The sequence below is a fragment of the Durio zibethinus genome, chromosome 28, assembly GCF_047325235.1.
Source record: "Durio zibethinus cultivar Kanyao isolate XHJ-2024 chromosome 28, ASM4732523v1, whole genome shotgun sequence".
Lineage (NCBI taxonomy): Eukaryota > Viridiplantae > Streptophyta > Magnoliopsida > Malvales > Malvaceae > Durio > Durio zibethinus.
Window position 1 is genome coordinate 5,414,652 of NC_143189.1, and position 16,377 is coordinate 5,431,028.

At 31.5% G+C, this 16,377-nt stretch overlaps 2 protein-coding genes across 20 annotated transcripts; both read right to left on the reverse strand.

The window, feature by feature from the left end:
- Positions 1–3,321: 3,321 nt before the first annotated feature.
- LOC111280432 (PRA1 family protein F2-like) lies at positions 3,322–4,134 on the reverse strand. The gene has a single exon (XM_022867825.2). The coding sequence runs from the start codon at positions 3,978–3,980 to the stop codon at positions 3,426–3,428; it is 555 nt and encodes a 184-aa protein (XP_022723560.2). The 5' UTR covers positions 3,981–4,134; the 3' UTR covers positions 3,322–3,425.
- Positions 4,135–7,873: 3,739 nt separating this feature from the next.
- LOC111280431 (protein FLX-like 3) lies at positions 7,874–15,797 on the reverse strand. Of its 19 annotated transcripts, none has more exons than XR_016334987.1 (8): positions 15,524–15,797; positions 14,024–14,564; positions 13,726–13,871; positions 13,011–13,087; positions 12,733–12,909; positions 10,536–10,631; positions 8,258–8,898; positions 7,874–8,159 (listed from the first exon to the last, which is right to left on the reverse strand). XR_016334987.1 is itself a non-coding variant. In XM_022867824.2 (5 exons), the coding sequence occupies exons 2-5, from the start codon at positions 14,551–14,553 to the stop codon at positions 12,835–12,837; spliced, it is 828 nt and encodes a 275-aa protein (XP_022723559.2). In that variant the 5' UTR covers positions 14,554–14,564; positions 15,632–15,790; the 3' UTR covers positions 12,575–12,834. The 19 variants fall into 19 exon arrangements, 1 of the variants encoding a protein (XP_022723559.2); XR_016334991.1 differs by lacking the exon at positions 10,536–10,631 and having other exon boundaries at positions 7,874–8,149; positions 8,258–8,329; positions 8,747–8,898; positions 15,632–15,790; XR_016334990.1 differs by lacking the exon at positions 10,536–10,631 and having other exon boundaries at positions 8,258–8,329; positions 8,747–8,898; positions 15,632–15,790.
- Positions 15,798–16,377: the final 580 nt, after the last annotated feature.

Genomic DNA, 16,377 nt, shown 5'->3' on the forward strand with positions numbered 1-16,377 from the left:
GAAAGTTTCAAATAGACCTAGAAACCGCCGTTCAAGATCCTCCAACCATCGTGAATATCATCGAAATCTTCAAAGTCCAACCAAAAAAGTCATGATCAACCCAAAAAACCTAATTTTTTTCCAAAAAACAAAAACAGCTATTCCCAGAAAAACCCAAATTTCAACTTGGATTATCAAAAAATTACCTAAATCTAAACATTCAATTCCAACCCAAAAAAACAAACTTTCTGACAGATTTCCAAACATGAATTCCAAAAACCAAAAGAGCTTCATACCCAGAAATCAAAATCAAATCCAATTCAATATTCCCAAATTCCAACAATCCACAAATTCAAAAGATGAAACTCCAGAGGAGCCTCAGTTTCAACATTGAGATTTCAAGAAACTGAGAACCAAATTCTAATTAGAAACTAATCTCCCTCCTACCAAGAACCATTGCCCAGAATTAAAACCAAAATCTTTTCACTAAAGTTTATTGTTGTCCTCTTTCTGATGTGATATTTGGGCATCATTTATAGACTTTTTCAATAAAATTTTTGGGGATTGATCGAATTTGTCTCTGAACAGATTCAATCCCAATCAGCCTTTGAATCTTGGGATTTTAATCCTGTTTAATGGAGGTCAACGGTTACCAATTGATTGTGATTTCCAATTTGCTTAGATGAATCCCAAAAATAATCCCTTCCTTACGGGATTTTTAAATACCTTGGTTGAATTTGATTTTCTTCCCTTTTTTTTAAACAAATGAAATTTAAAAAATAAATAAAACAAATTAAATTAAAATCTTTTATTAGGCTCAAAGTTTACTAAATGGGTTCAACTTATAGCCAAAGTCCGTTTTTTATTTCAAAAAAATTTTCGAATAAAATAAAGTGTCTACAGTATTAATTTTTTTAATTTCAATTGTAAAATTAAAAAATTATATTAATAAGTTATCAAATATGAACTCTTTATTTTCTCATATTTTTTATTTGACGTTCTTTATGATTTAAAATGTAAAAAAAAAAAAAATACTTGAAGAATGAAAATATTTAATTAAATTCTTTGTAATAAATTGGTCTCTATGCTTTATTTCATTCGTTTGGTGTTTCATGTCATAAGCTTATATTCAATTCATTTCATCAATAGGTGTACATTTTTTAGTCATTTAAAAAAAAATTTTCAATATACTTAATTTTAGCAATTAAGGTTTATGTCGGAGTTTAATAATAAGAATTTCTAGAATTTTTAATATAAATGTTATTTAGGTCATTTTATTATATGTAGACATTGTATAAGTTTAATATACTATTTGTCAAATATGAAATATGTTAAAAATTATTATCTCATATCCGTTAAGTATTGTATTTTTTATAATTTTATATTTAAATTAAACTTTTTTACTTATTATTAATTGATTTTAGGTTAAATGGTTAACATGATATAAGAGTTCAATTTTTATTCTGTTGTTTCGACATCTCTTTTAAATTTGTCACGTAATAAGTTTTTTTTTTTTAATTCTTATTTATACATAATGGAACTTGTTAAAATAGTAAATCTTTTCACTTATTATTAATTGATTTTATGTTAAATATTTAATAAAATAAACCTTTATTTTTTTTGTCACAAATAATTAATAATTGATAAGATTATTTTTTTAAAGATAGAGTTTGAAGACAAAGTGTCTCATCCTGCTTGGATAGTGAAGCCATATATACATATGGACAAGGGCAAACGATATTTCTCTACAGTTCACTTTCCTTTTTCTTCCAGTTCTATGATTTTTTGGTACAATAGTTCCATATTAAAATTCTATTTGGAATGATTTGTAATTTAATTTTATTGATTTATATAATTATTCTTAAAAATAACATTAAATATCAAACCTTATAATTTTTTTCTTCAAATTTTTTTGCCTTCTTTGTACCAATTATAACCTTTGCACTTGTAATTGATATCCGAGTCCTACGTGCAGAGATCAAGCCCATTTCAGTATGGCTTCTCAGTTCTTATCGCCGGGGCCTCAACAAAGAAAAAGGCATCCCAAAAAGCTGGAAGTGTGGTTCTCACACGAGACCCACAAGGTCACCATGATTAGGGTTGACAGTCCAATTCATTTTTAACGAGTTTCGATTCGATCCAATTTTATAAGATCAATTTTTAAAAATAAAATTCAGATTTTGGATCGAATTAAATATTATTTTTAAAAATTTTGGGATTGGGTCGGATTCGAGTTTTAAACAAATCCGACCCGATCCAATATTATATAAAAATTATTTTTTAATTAATCATTTAATTATATATTTATTTATATTTAAAAAATAATATTTTATTAATTTTAAATCAAATCAAATCATGTTCGGATATGAAAAAAATAAAAAAAATTTTTAAATCGGATCAAATTCGAATTTTATGATTATAAAATTAAATCGAATTCGAAACGAATAAAAATCCAATCCGACCTATTGCCAAACCTAACCATTATTGCCCTTACCAATATGGTGCAAAGATCATGGTGGCCAGCTTGTTGCTAGCCATAGGATTCCCTTGTTTGTGAATCTAACCTCGTTTCCTTATGTATTGGGGATCTTTCAAACATTGGTTAAAAAACAAATTTGGGTTTTTCAAATCATGGATCTTCACAAACTTTTAATGACAAACTATTTGTTGACAAATGAAGATTTGCCTCTTATATATGGCTTTAAATCACATGCCAAAAGCCTTCAATCTTGCTTTACAAGAAGTGTCCCTCCCTCTTGAATAGTGACTACTGCACCATATCCATGTGCCTTTACCTTTCGCTATAAAGCAATGTCAATGAAATTGAACCCTTTTTCCTCTTCAATTATTTAATATTGAATCTTGGTTTAGTAAAACCATGGCCACAACACCGTGTACAATACTCTGCCTAAATTCATTTCCTCAAAATTAACTCCTTAAAAAAGACCATTCAAGCCAAAATAGAAATCCGAATGAAACTGAAAGTGAAAAAACCAAAGTATAACCCCAAAAAAAAAGTAAAAATTCAAATCAACCCTCAATAACCATAACCATACTGTTTCAATATACAGTTTACTGATCAGCCAAATATCATAAACTGTTCACTGAAAACAATGGCTAGCTTTTATAGCAGCCTAGCAGGTAATGAAAGTAACAAAACTCTCAATTACCAAAGAAGAAAAAAAAGAGACAATTTGTCGGAAAAAGATCAGATGATCTGAGCAACAGTTTTCATCAACCTTTCAAAACTCTCAAGTGCAAACTTCCATTCAATTATGACTCAACGGATCCAAAAAAGCATTTTTTGACACTTAAACAATGTTAAATTAAAGAGCACTTAGAAACAAAAAAAAATTGAGATCATACTATAATACCAATAACAACTCAATTTAAAGTTTAAACCCCACAAAAAATGAACAAAAAGAAAAAGAAAAAGAAACCCAGAACTATGAAGAAGATGAAGGTTCAGTCATCAAGCCAGCAGATTCTTCATCGTATAAATCATCAGTCTTCCTCAACGAAGCGTGAACCAAAACGACAGCCGCACCAATCAAAAGGGACACCAAAATATTAAGCGTGGCATGAGTCAACAGCAGGAACACAATGGTCAAAACCCCCAGCACGATCAGCACCACACGATCGTTGATCGTACGGTTGAAAAAAACCAAGGGTTCATCGCGTAGGAAGTACAAGAACAACCAAGCGGCCATCATGACTACGAAGACTATGAGGGAGATTGGGTGCCATAGAAGGCTAAGGAAAAGGATAAAAAGCACGATTATGGTGTAGTTCATGCGGAAGTAAGCTAAGTTAGTTCTAACCCTGGAAATAGCTTCCGAGAGGTTTCCAGGGAAGTTGACAGAGCGGATGTTGAACATGAGTTTCCATGGACGTCGAGCTGCAAGCCCTTCTTTGATACGTTCTTTGGCTCGAGATAGGTATTCGAGATTCGCCGAGGGTCCTGGCGATGATGAAGTCGGGATTGTGCCGTAGTTTGTCATTTTTTTTTTTTAAGAGATCAGAGGCTCTGTTTTGGGGAAGAAGAAGAAAGGGAAGAGCAAGAAGATCGAGAATATCTCGAAGGAAATTAGAAAGGAGAGGGAAGGGAGGGTTAAGGAATAAAGTATTGATAAAGGCGAGTGGATGGCTTTATAATGTGATTCTGAAGTGTTTTGCTGTAGTATATTTCATGCTTCTTAATTGGTGTAGAATTTTTTTTCTTATTATTTGAGCTGAGTTTGAATTTTGGTATTGAAATTAAAAGTTTAATTTTTTTTTATAAAAAGTTTAATATTTTGTTAACATATTATATGATTATTAATATAATTAATTTATATATTTGATTGATTTTTCTTTAATTTTTCTATATCAAATATATAGATTAATTATATTAATAATCATATAATATGTTAACAAAGTATTAAATTTTTTTATAAAAATTCACATAACAATTCAACCTATTGTCTTTTTCTTTTTATCTTTTTCATGACTTGATATGGATACCTTTGTCATATAATCTTTATGTGAAATTTCCAAATTATCATAAAGAGTAAGGTTGAATTTTTTTTTTTTTAGAGAAAAAGGTTGAAATTAAGTTTGGCGAAATAGTGGTTGAATAATAATCTAATTTTATTCAAAATTTTGCTTTCAAAATATAAAATTCTAGTTAACAGATAAAAAAATTTCTTTTTTACCAATTAAATTAATTTTTGTGAGTCATAATTACTGAAATTTCAATCAATTGCAATATGCAACGTACAAAAAACATGATTGAAACAATAAATGCACTAAGTGAGTGATATGATAAATATTGAATATATATAATTAAGAGTACTATTATTTTTTTAGGATGGACAGGAAAATAAAGATGAAAATGAGGAAAACTTTGAATTAATGCTTGTCATGTTTCACTACAAAACAACCATAGCCACCTGTGGTGTACTAAAATTTCTCCAACGGTCAAGATGGGATACGATGGACTTGAGCTACATCTTAACATTTACATTTGTTTTGAATATTAATTAAAATTGGGTATAATTTCTTAGCAGCAATATTATTTTATTTTATTTATTAAGATAATAAAATTTTTGACACATTTAGGGATGAATAATTAATCGGTTCAATTTTGAAAAATAAAAAATCAACTTAATTGATCTCTTAAAGAATAATCAAAATTAATTGACCTATTTTTAACAATTAAAAATAACCAAGTCGACAAAAATTCTACAAAGAATAAAATTTTTCACCATTCTTTTATCATCAATTTTGAACAATAATTTTATAATAATTCACCCAATAAAACTCACTTTATAATTTCATCATTAATGCCATATTCATTATTTTTAAAAATATAAATATAATATTTTATATTATATATTATATATATAAATCTTTTAAAAAATTAATTAATTTTATCGATTCAATTATTATTTAAAAAATAAAAAATCAATTAAATTTATTATTTAAATTATTTTATTAAATTAATTATAATCAAAATTAAATAAATTTAAATCGATTTGATCGAATTTAATCAATTTCGATCAATGAGACAAGTTGAAAACAAATTATACTCGCTCTAAACACGTCCAACAAAACCTTCAAAGAGAGATAAATTGGAGCCTTTTGCAGATAAGACTGCACTAAAACATTGTAGGGACGGCATTGATGAAGCGACGGCAAGTTACCGACGAAGCCAGCCACGTCGCCCGCGTGGTATGTTGGTAGCTCTAGCGAAGGTGGTACAATCGTTTTTCTCTTCATACAACCTTTGCGGGTGTCTTTGCTAAATCCGGAATCACAGTGCCTGACACGCGGACTCATGTTCACAGGCTCAGCTAATCAAATATTGCCACGTAATTGCGAAAGTATTAGTCAGCATAAAATTTTTTTTGTGTTTGTAAGTTTGTATGAGAGTGTTATTTTGTGTTTGTAATTTAGCGGTTTTGCTTTTGAGTATCAAATCAATGGTAATTGGTAATCATTTTGGTGACTTTTGCCATTGTCCAAGCTAATAATGTAGACGAAGTTAAATGTTTTATGACCGATTGAGTTTCTTCAAAAAGAATTTTTTTTTGTCTGCTGAGTTTTATTAATTTGATTTGTTCCAATCAAATCTTATTATTTTCGATGTCCAAATTTAGTTAAAAAGTGATATATATAATCATTGATAATTTAGTAAATTTAATATTCGAATTCTTAATATTTATAATTCATATTTTTGTTTTTAAATTATTGTTTTTATTATTTTTTTAAAATTTTAATTTAATTGATTGATGCAATTATTAATATTTAATAAGTTTAAAGTTCAAATCTTTATTCTTGTAATTTTTTTTTATATATTTTTGTAATGCAATTTTTTTCATATTCAAATCCGAAACTTAATTTAGTTAATTGGCATTCAAAAAATTTAAAATTTAAAACTTAACATTTGTAATCCATTTCCTAATTTTAAACTATGGTTTTTATTATCTCTAAACCTTAAATTTTTTTAATTGATTTATGTAATTATTAGTATTTAATAAAGTTAGAATTCAAATATCAATATTTAAAATTTATTCTCTAATTTATTTTGATATTATGATCTATCATATAAAAAAAATTAATTTAATTGATTTATACAACTATTAATATTTAGCAAATTTTAAATTTAAATTTTAATACTTTCAATCTATTTTTTTAATTTATTTTCATGCTGCGGCCTATCATGTAAAAAAAAAAAAAAATCTTATTATGACCGACTTTAATCCAAGCTATCCCCAAGATTGCACCAAAAGTTTCCAACACTCTTTGCTCGCCATTGTAAGACTAGAACTGTTGATAGTAAAGTATATATTTCTTCTGTAAACGATAGAGAAATCATGAGCTTTGTTGGTGGATTAGATCTTTTTGTGATGGTCGGTATGATACAAAACAACATTCCTTGTTTCATACACGTAATACGGAATCTCATTGTTTTGATTTCTATCAAACAAATATTATCTGGAGCCAGGCTCCACAAAGGAGGACAAAGGGAACCATGGCATGATGCTCATGCCTGTATAACAGGGGAAGCTGCTTGGGATGTGCTTGCTAATTTTGAGCAAAGATGGACTAAGCAATGTGATCCTTGTTTCTTGCTGCCTACCAGCTCCATACAAAATCCCATACGCCAACCCTTTGCTTCAGGCATTTTCAACCCACGTTTATTGCTGCTACTTTCAGCAGATGATTTGTACACTCTAATAGGATGTGCCAACGTAAACCAAAGATCCATGGACGGGGCGACGAGACACAGAAATCGCAAATAGGATGCTTCCGGCTGCCGTCAGAATATCCATACCTATCGAATGTCGCAATGGTACAGGCACACTAGACTAGCTATTGACATATTCCAGGAGCCGCAGAATGTGGAATGTGTACACAAGATGCGTTCACGAGGTGACCAAATGTGGCAAATTTATACCAATGAAGAAATCGTGGACATGGAACAAGCACCTGATTTTCAGTTGTCTTGTTTGTACAATCAGGTTTGAGATATGTTAAACAACATTTCCCCGTCTCTCCCCCTGGGTTTCATGCAGTCTCATTTAGGTTGCATAATTTGAGACAGAAGGGATTTATCGAGCGGGGAGAAGTACCTCAATTTGTTGCGATGATTTCAAACTGGATGGTTTTGTCACTAAACATGGATGAAAACAAATTCTCAGGGTCTTTGCTAGGTTTCTTCATGCCATAACGTTTTTACTCCAAACCTTCAATTTCATTTCAATATTCTATTTTATAAAAATCCTTTTTTATTATTTATTTGAACCTCTAACCAAGACATCAAAAGTTCAAAAAGGGGAATAAATCAGTTTTTTTTCCCACTAAAACACTGAATAATCAAGCTAGGAAAGCAAAACTATAAATATAGGGATTACGGGAAAAGAAAGAAAATTAAAAAAATCCCATAACAAGCAAGATTCATAGCTATTGTTTACAAGAGCATCTCTCAATATTACAGAGAGCTAAGGGGAACAAGGTCTAAAGTGTTACAGCATTACATCAGCTTCAGTAATCAAAGTAGCAAGAATTAGAGGATCTAAATAAAATCAACCAACCAGGCTGTAGCATCGGAATTTGACAGAAGGATCATGCACGACAAAATGCAGTTCACTACTTCCGTTGCTAATCATGGAGCAAGAGACCATATCTGTTACACACTTGAACAAAGGAAAAAAATCATAATAGCTATAACCTACATTCACACAAACAATCATTCCAGAATATAAAAAAGTACAATTAGTTAGTGCAGGCATACTATCTTGTGCTTGTTGCTTGCTAGTAACCAGTGGCGAGCAAAGCTTTTTTAGAAGCTAGTAAATGTTGTAACCTAGAAAAAAAAACAATTTTCAGAACTATCACCACAGATGAACATCCAATTAAAAAAAAAAGAAGTTAGGACATGTTAGCAAGTTCTAGGCTAGTTGGACATTCCATCTAGCCAGAGATGGCTCTGAGTGTAAAACATTTATGGCAATGCTGACTGTGAAACAAGCTATGACAACGACCTTGGTTGGTCATTCTAAGGAGTTGCGACAAAATCCTGCCATCATTAGAGATTGCAGGAGTTCCAAAAATAGAATGGGGATGGAGGTCATTTGCCTACAGAAAAGAAAGTGGTGGCTGTCATTGTGCAGCCTAATGACTTGAACCCTCTCTGCATAGCCCCCAAAAATAAATAAAATCATACAACAAAGTTTGATGCATCTCATTTAAGACAGAAATGCATATATACCAATGAACTCACAGATACGCAGACAGAAAGTTCTCTTTTTCATTTTCTTCCAAGTTTGTCTGGAAGCACTTGTAACTTTACATCATTCATATTTCCTCAATCTCACGTAAGATACACCTAATCTTCTTTCTTTACCTTTTGCACGAGTCATGCCAGGTTCCCATCTGCGAATATTAAAAACAAAAATTAGGAGGAATCTTGAAACTGAAATATCAATTTTCATTGTACGGAAAGTTGTTGTACAAACACGGAACAATCTTCTTTAGATTAGGAGTAAACAAGCAACAATTTTATTTAACAACCAAAGTGATCTAAAGGAAACTACAATTATTATTAACTGGAATAAAAGAACTTGCAAGGATCACATCTACTGCTACCTTGACTTCTACAATCACTTAAGTGTCTTACAAACAAGATGACAAAAATTAATAATTTGATGCCGGCCAGAAGTTGACTCTTCATACACCTTCAATTGCATGAAGGAAAGCCTCAACAAGCAAATAGGAAGTCCTTAATCATGTACATCCAACTGTAATGCTTAAGTACAAATTTACATAGACAAATAGAACTATTTCTCTTCAAATTGCTAGCATGATGCAGGAAAGATAATCCCAAACATAAGGCAACTATTGTTGTATGAGATCTATATATAGTCAGGAATTTCTTTTCAAGTCTGCTTCATCCAGCCCATTCCACCTTTCACAGACTTCGCATGTAGGATAAAACAAGTACTTTCTCATACCAATTCACGGCTCTAGTTGTAAAAAACAAAATGATCAGACCTTATCTCATTAAGCATAAAAGGGATATAGCAATATGTAGTCAGAAATGCAACACAAATTTTTTATTCCCTCTAACAGCCTAGCATCAAAATAATTTCATGGTGCCAACCAAAATTTAGCTTCTGTGAATGATTCATCACTCCAACAGATTTTCTCTGTATAAGTGCTCCATGAAAGAGAAATCTTATCTAATTAAAGAAGCCACTCTAGTCATTCTTAGATAACCTCATAGATTCTTGCTCTACAAACTCCTTCCCACTTAAATAGTGAAGAGAAACAAACATCCTCAGCAGTGCACCATTTGTCTTCCCTTCTACACGATATATAAATTCTACACAAATTTTCATGAATATCTCAATTGTTATGTACTTTCAAGTGAATCACATAAATCTAGAATTATCCAACCAAATGTTCCAAGGACACCTAACATCTTATATCATCCTTGAGCACTTAGAATAAGATGTTTCCCCTCTTAATCCAAGATTACTAATTCTGGCACATCCAATGGAATATTTTCACCACAAACTGGCACAAACAAGAGTCTGATAGCATGATAACTCTTTGAAATTTTGTTTGCCAGACCTTATCCTCATCTAAACCCTTGGCAAGTGACAAATACATATCCACTTGTTTAACTATAAATTGATCACCCGAAACCTAACTAAACCAATGCAATGTGCAAATGCTAAGAAACTTAGCAAGGATACAAGTATGAAACAAGCTCAAGAAATTCTTCACAGCGACAGTGCTATTAGATTTAACAACTCAATTCCACTGAAACTTTGCAAAAATATTCCTAACCATATAAAATTAAAACAAAATTATAAACTACTAATCTCAAAGAGTCAAAACTAATAATGAGCTTTGATGTGAGCATTAGCAGATAAGTCTATCTATATAAAGCAGGAAAAGCCAAATTAAGAGAATGAAATCAAAGACAGGATGTCAGGAAAGTTCAATTTGAAAGCAAACATCAAATTTAAGATTCATAGAACTCATAACAGAGACAGAAAACTTGCCTACATAAGTAAAGATCAGTAGTCAGCCTCTTCCACATGGCATGCCCATCATCCTTCAGATATTTTCATTGTCATGTCAATGCATAATGGAGCCACCTGTAGTCATGTAGGTGGGTGGAATATGATGACCACTAATAACTTTGCAGAACAAAAAATGGTAACAGAGCCGTAGAGTTGCACCAGATCAAACTGCATAACTGCAGATGATGCCAGGGACATGGTATAAAATTGCAGACCATGGGTATGAGATTTAATTAAAGGATGAATTGCCAACAATTTTTCATCCAATCAAGGAGTTGTGATTTTTGTATTCAATGGCCATGTGTGTTCTGAAAGGATATAAACATTGCATTGGGCCATTTATGGCGAAGCACATAAAATAACTCACTAATATTCCAAAATCTAAACCCTTTGTGTAAAACATATTCTACCTCATCTATGCCACCCACTGTATCAGCTTAATACTAGAAATCCCCCAATTATAAATCCTCTAAAAAATAAAGGAAGACTAGTTGAACCCTACAGTTCATTTTTTATCAGCTAAACTTTCTTGTAATTCCGATAAACTTACAAGAAAATGTTAACTATAACTCAAGATAAGTAGTGATACTGCATGCACAAATGTTTAAATTGACCCACACTTCATAACTGGGAAAGCGCATTCTTACAAATTTTACCATCATAGGAAATTATACGTAATTCTGCAAACTACATCGAGATTAATACCCTCTCCATCCAAGATACCTCAAGTCAAAATCCATTAAAAAGTCAAAACCAATTAAGTTCTTGCTTTTCAGCACCTCAACAGACAATAATAACATAAGGAAATAAAAACACTCCACTAGTTTTCCATGTCATATATTCTAAAAGGGGAAAGTAATATAAAAACTCTTCCAAGAAAAGATATCCAAACAAGTCTCTATTCAGACACCATGCCATTTTGAATATTCCCTACAACACTTGCACCTCCAAGCTTTCAAACACAACCATATACATGGATACTGAAGACACTTTACAGTAAATTTAAGTAAGACAATGATTCTCCACTAAGAGTTGTTGGCAAGGAGAACATCAGTGACCTAAAAGCAAAACCACTAAATTTTGCAGCAATCATACTTCATATACTGCAACAGCAGACATCAAGAGATTTGACCTAACAAAAGCATGCAAGAGGGCAGCTCATGAATGCTCTAAACACTTTACTTCTAGAGCATGAGATCACGCTCACTCTCCAATAGAATGTCCATATCACTTCAAAGATAAGAATTCAATCTCAGAGATCCCTATTCCTGGTAAAAGTGCAACTTATAATCTCCTCAATTACATGACAAAACTGCACATCTTGATTCTACAGAGGCATAAGGTGTCAATTCATCTCAGAAGGAATAGCATGCATTCAAAATTTAACAGATCAACCCCCAACAATGTCCATAAAGTGACCCTTTAAAGCAAGTTGAACCATATCCTCTCACCAACTTCTGCTTCCAAGATTAAATACTCAAAATGCACATATTCAGAACCATAATCTACCATGATACATGATACTCTATTTATCTCACATAGAATAACACGCAATCAAGATTAACAAATCAACCTCAAATGATATCCACAAAGTTATAACTTTCAATTTTCAAGAGAAATATGCCCTCCACTAAAAACAATAGTATTCGAGTGTTGCACAAGACGGCCTACTAAATAAAATCATCTACACTAAGATTAAAACACAGTCTGTGTTCCATTGGAAATTACATTATCTTTCTGCAGCTAGGCATACCTCATTGCATCCTTCTACAATCTACTATCACACACAAATGATTCCAGGAATTTTGTGAAATCGGTCAAAATGGTAGCATGTAAATTAACTTGTAAGTTGCAACCAAAAGCTTCATTCATAGGCGATAAATTTTAAATAGACCCAAGAAAACTACCCCATTCAGTCAGGGGCCAGCATTTATACCTAAAGTAATATTAGTTATAATTACACAAAAGGGCTAAAATATTTATCCAAAAAGGAAAAAAAAAAAAAAAAGAACTGGCAATGAAGAATTGGACCCAAACAAAGCCCAAATTATCATATTACGATCTCGTGTATATATAAAGGGATATCATTTCCTCTACCAATTAACAGAAAGAAACACAGAATCTTATGTAAGAAATTTAAGATGACTAACAATGTACTAAGATAAAAATTACTGACGTGGCATGCACACATGGATGATTGAACTCCATGCTGATCAATATTTTGCACTTCAAAAGTGGAGCAACAATGTCGCCTTTCTTACATCAAGCAGTAACTCTCCTAGCGATGAGCCATGTGAAGCTTCTCCCAAGAAGCAGGACGAGGACCATAAAAAGGACCCTTGTCAGCAACACCCTGTTAAGTAAAAACAATTTTTAATAGAAAAAAATTACAATCCTGATGTAATAGCTTTATGGTCAAACAAATAAATCAAACAACAAGACAAGCATAAATACCAGATAAGCCCCATATCCTTCATATAGAGCAGGAAAAGTCCCCTCTGAAATGTTGAATTCCATCCCATATGGTCCACCTTGAGCCATCATCCATCAAGCCATTGAGATTAGAGGAAACATAAAACACCGATACTCCAGAGTCAATACATTATGTCAACTAATCCATTCTTTTATGAACTCTAGACAAGAAAAAGATAAGAGGGGGGAGGGAGCAAAATATAGTTACTATTATTAAATTGAGCACAGACCAAAAGACCAAGGCAAAATCCAGGAAATATCAATGCAGGTCGAATGGGGTCCAAAAAAGACACCTGACCATTTGAACTTCATACTTTCACATGAAGGTTCAAACCTTCATAATCAAAAAGAGAGGGGGGGCATTTATGAGATGAGAGAAGACAAGTCCATTTGTTTAGTCCAAGGTAAAATGGACTATGATATATACACAGAAATATGTGAAGGTTGAATGAATAGTTGAGAATTTTTCTCATAGAAAACTCCATTATATACAACTAAGCCTGGTAGGAAAATGTTAGAAAATCCTATGAGAATGGTGACAGGAAAGAAAGAAATCAAGAAAACTCACAGGTGTAGAAATTGACTGAGCCAAAAGGATGAAAACTAATGAAAAGCCAGAACATTAAACAACAAACGTTACACTACAAGTTTGAAGGAGAAACTTCAACCAGATAGATAAAAGAGAGATAAGGCATACCAGCAGCCCACAGTCTACCATCCACACTGGCAAGTTCTGCACGTAGCTTTTCAACTTCACATGCCATGGAGACCATGTTCTTCTCCATTGCTTGTCTCTGTTCCATCAGCTCAATATTTGCCTTCTTTTCATAATCAATAGTAGTCCTATGAAATAAATTTTGAATTTGGCATTTAAATATATAAATGGATATTATAATGAGTGGTGCTGCAAGTTAAATGCTCAATGGAAAGGAAGCACTTATGTTTGCTTGGAAAATTTAAATGATAGAAGGGTGAAAAAGGATTCAGGTATATACCTCGCATGCATCAATTCCTGGTGCAGGCCATCAATTTCTGCTCTTAGAATAGGTATATGCTGATTTTCAGCTCGCAACCTGGCAAAATCTTGCTTGAGAGTCTGAAGTTGGCCAGTTAGCTCCTTCTTAACATTATTCAGTTTCTGAACTTCTGTACGGAGTTGGACAGCCTCTTTTTTCAATGGCTCAGTCTCACGGAGATCTGCCTCCAGTTTCAAGCCTTTCTCAATAAGTCCCCTTGACTGCAGTTCTTGTTCTGCACGAATTTCACCAAGGAAAATATCCAAACGATGAATTTCCTCCTTTGCAGCACCAAGCTCTTGTTGTATAGCCATCCGATCTTCCACAAGCCTGCAGTTTTCAGTCAAAAACCTCCGAATTTCTGCATGCTGCATTTGAAGTTCCTCCTCCAACAACACAGGATGAGGAGGTGGCCGTGGAAGAGGAGGACCACGAAAGAAAGGTCTTTTAGGAGGGAATCCATGCCGGTCATTGAAGGCTTCGTGAGGAATGCGGTTTCTCCCAGCCATTTTAAATTATTCTGGGAAAAGTAACACAATTGAATAATTTTATAGTCAGCTTTCATGAATATTTGAATATAATCAGCTTTTATGAATATGGTAACGATGACAGAATTAGTATATATTTGCATTTTCACACTGAATCTTTTATCCAGAGTCTTAATGAAATTTATCTGGTCAACAATCAAGAGGAAAAATAATACATTAACCCCACAACAAGTGGCAACTGGATTCAAAAAACTTTCCATAACGAATACACAGAAAAAGAATGCAGCTCCACTGAGTCTCCCATAAAACTATTCAGCAAAGTTTAGACGAATCATATGTAGAATACTAAGAACAGAAACAACAAAATCCAGAACTTTAATCGTTCTCCCAAGTTTCAATCAAGAATGTGGATTAACAGACCTTTTCTGAACCATTAAATTCCCTAATCCATACACTAAAGGTGCCAACATAAATTCAACCTTAAATTCCCATAACAAAACATAATCATCATCATGTTCTAGACTCCTATGCCAGACATTCAACAATAAAGCTACCATTGTTCTTGATTGGGCCCTACCAATTCCAGAAAAAGATTGAAATCCCTCAATTTCTCATCAAATACCCACTCTTGGAAACACTAGAAAACCTTGTTCCACTTAAACCAACTTGAAAATTTCAATCATCTATTTCCAATGCCATGTTAAGTTCCCTTTTGCCAATTTTGGAATACAAAATATATAAACATACATAAAAAAAAAAAAAAAAACAAACACACACACACAAGGAAGAAGATCAAAACCATAAATTCACATATATTAGCCAAAAAAAAAAAAACTAAATTCCCAATCTAAAAAAGTTAACTTTTTTTCTTCTTACTAAGCACTATTTAACTATTAACAGTCAGATTGAGAAAAAAAAAATTCCCATTTCTTTTCTCTGCTTCTACACCGTTTGGTCTGCAAGCAAAACAGATAAATAAGCAAAAACTTACAATTCAAAAAGGAAAAAGAAAAACTTCATCTGGGAAAAATCTGAGTCCTAAGTTTATGTTTTTATTGTTAATCAAATAATAACAAAAAAGAAGAAGAAGAATTGAAACCTGCGATGAGGTTATAAATGAAAAGTTAGTGTTTGTGAGAAGGGACTTGATTGAAATATTAGAAAAATATTTTGTTTTTGGGGGAGAAAAATCGAGAGGAAAGAGATGGGTTTAGATGAATGAACCATGAGGAGTGCGGGTGATAATAGTTTGTATGGCATCGATTTACGTAATATTATAAATTTTAAAATTTAAATTTAAATTTGAATCGATGTTTCGTAAGATTGAGTTAAACCAAATTAAATTTTATGGGTTTAATCTAGTTTATTAATTTTTAAAATTATATTTTTTTAATTTTTATTTTATAAAAATTTAAAATATAAAAAATTAGTAAAAATATATAATTTAATGTATTTTAATTTTTTTAATTTAAAATTCAATCTAAACTTATTTAAATTTATATTCTAACTTAATTTAAATAAAAAAATTTTCTATTCAAATAAATAAAATATTATCATTTTAAATTAATTTTTAATTTTTTTTTCATCCTTAAACAGGATATCTCATTAATTATAGAATAATTAATCGAGTTTAAATTAATATAATATTAAATTTGAGTTTAAATTTGATTTTAAATTTGATATTTAAATTCGATTCGAAATCAATTTAATTTTATTTTTTTAATTTAAATTTTACTTATTAAATTCATTCAATTAAGTTCGATTAATATGTAAAAATAAACTCGATTTTTATATTCAATAAAAATTTAATTATTCGTACTTAAATTTAAACTTGAATTCAAGATA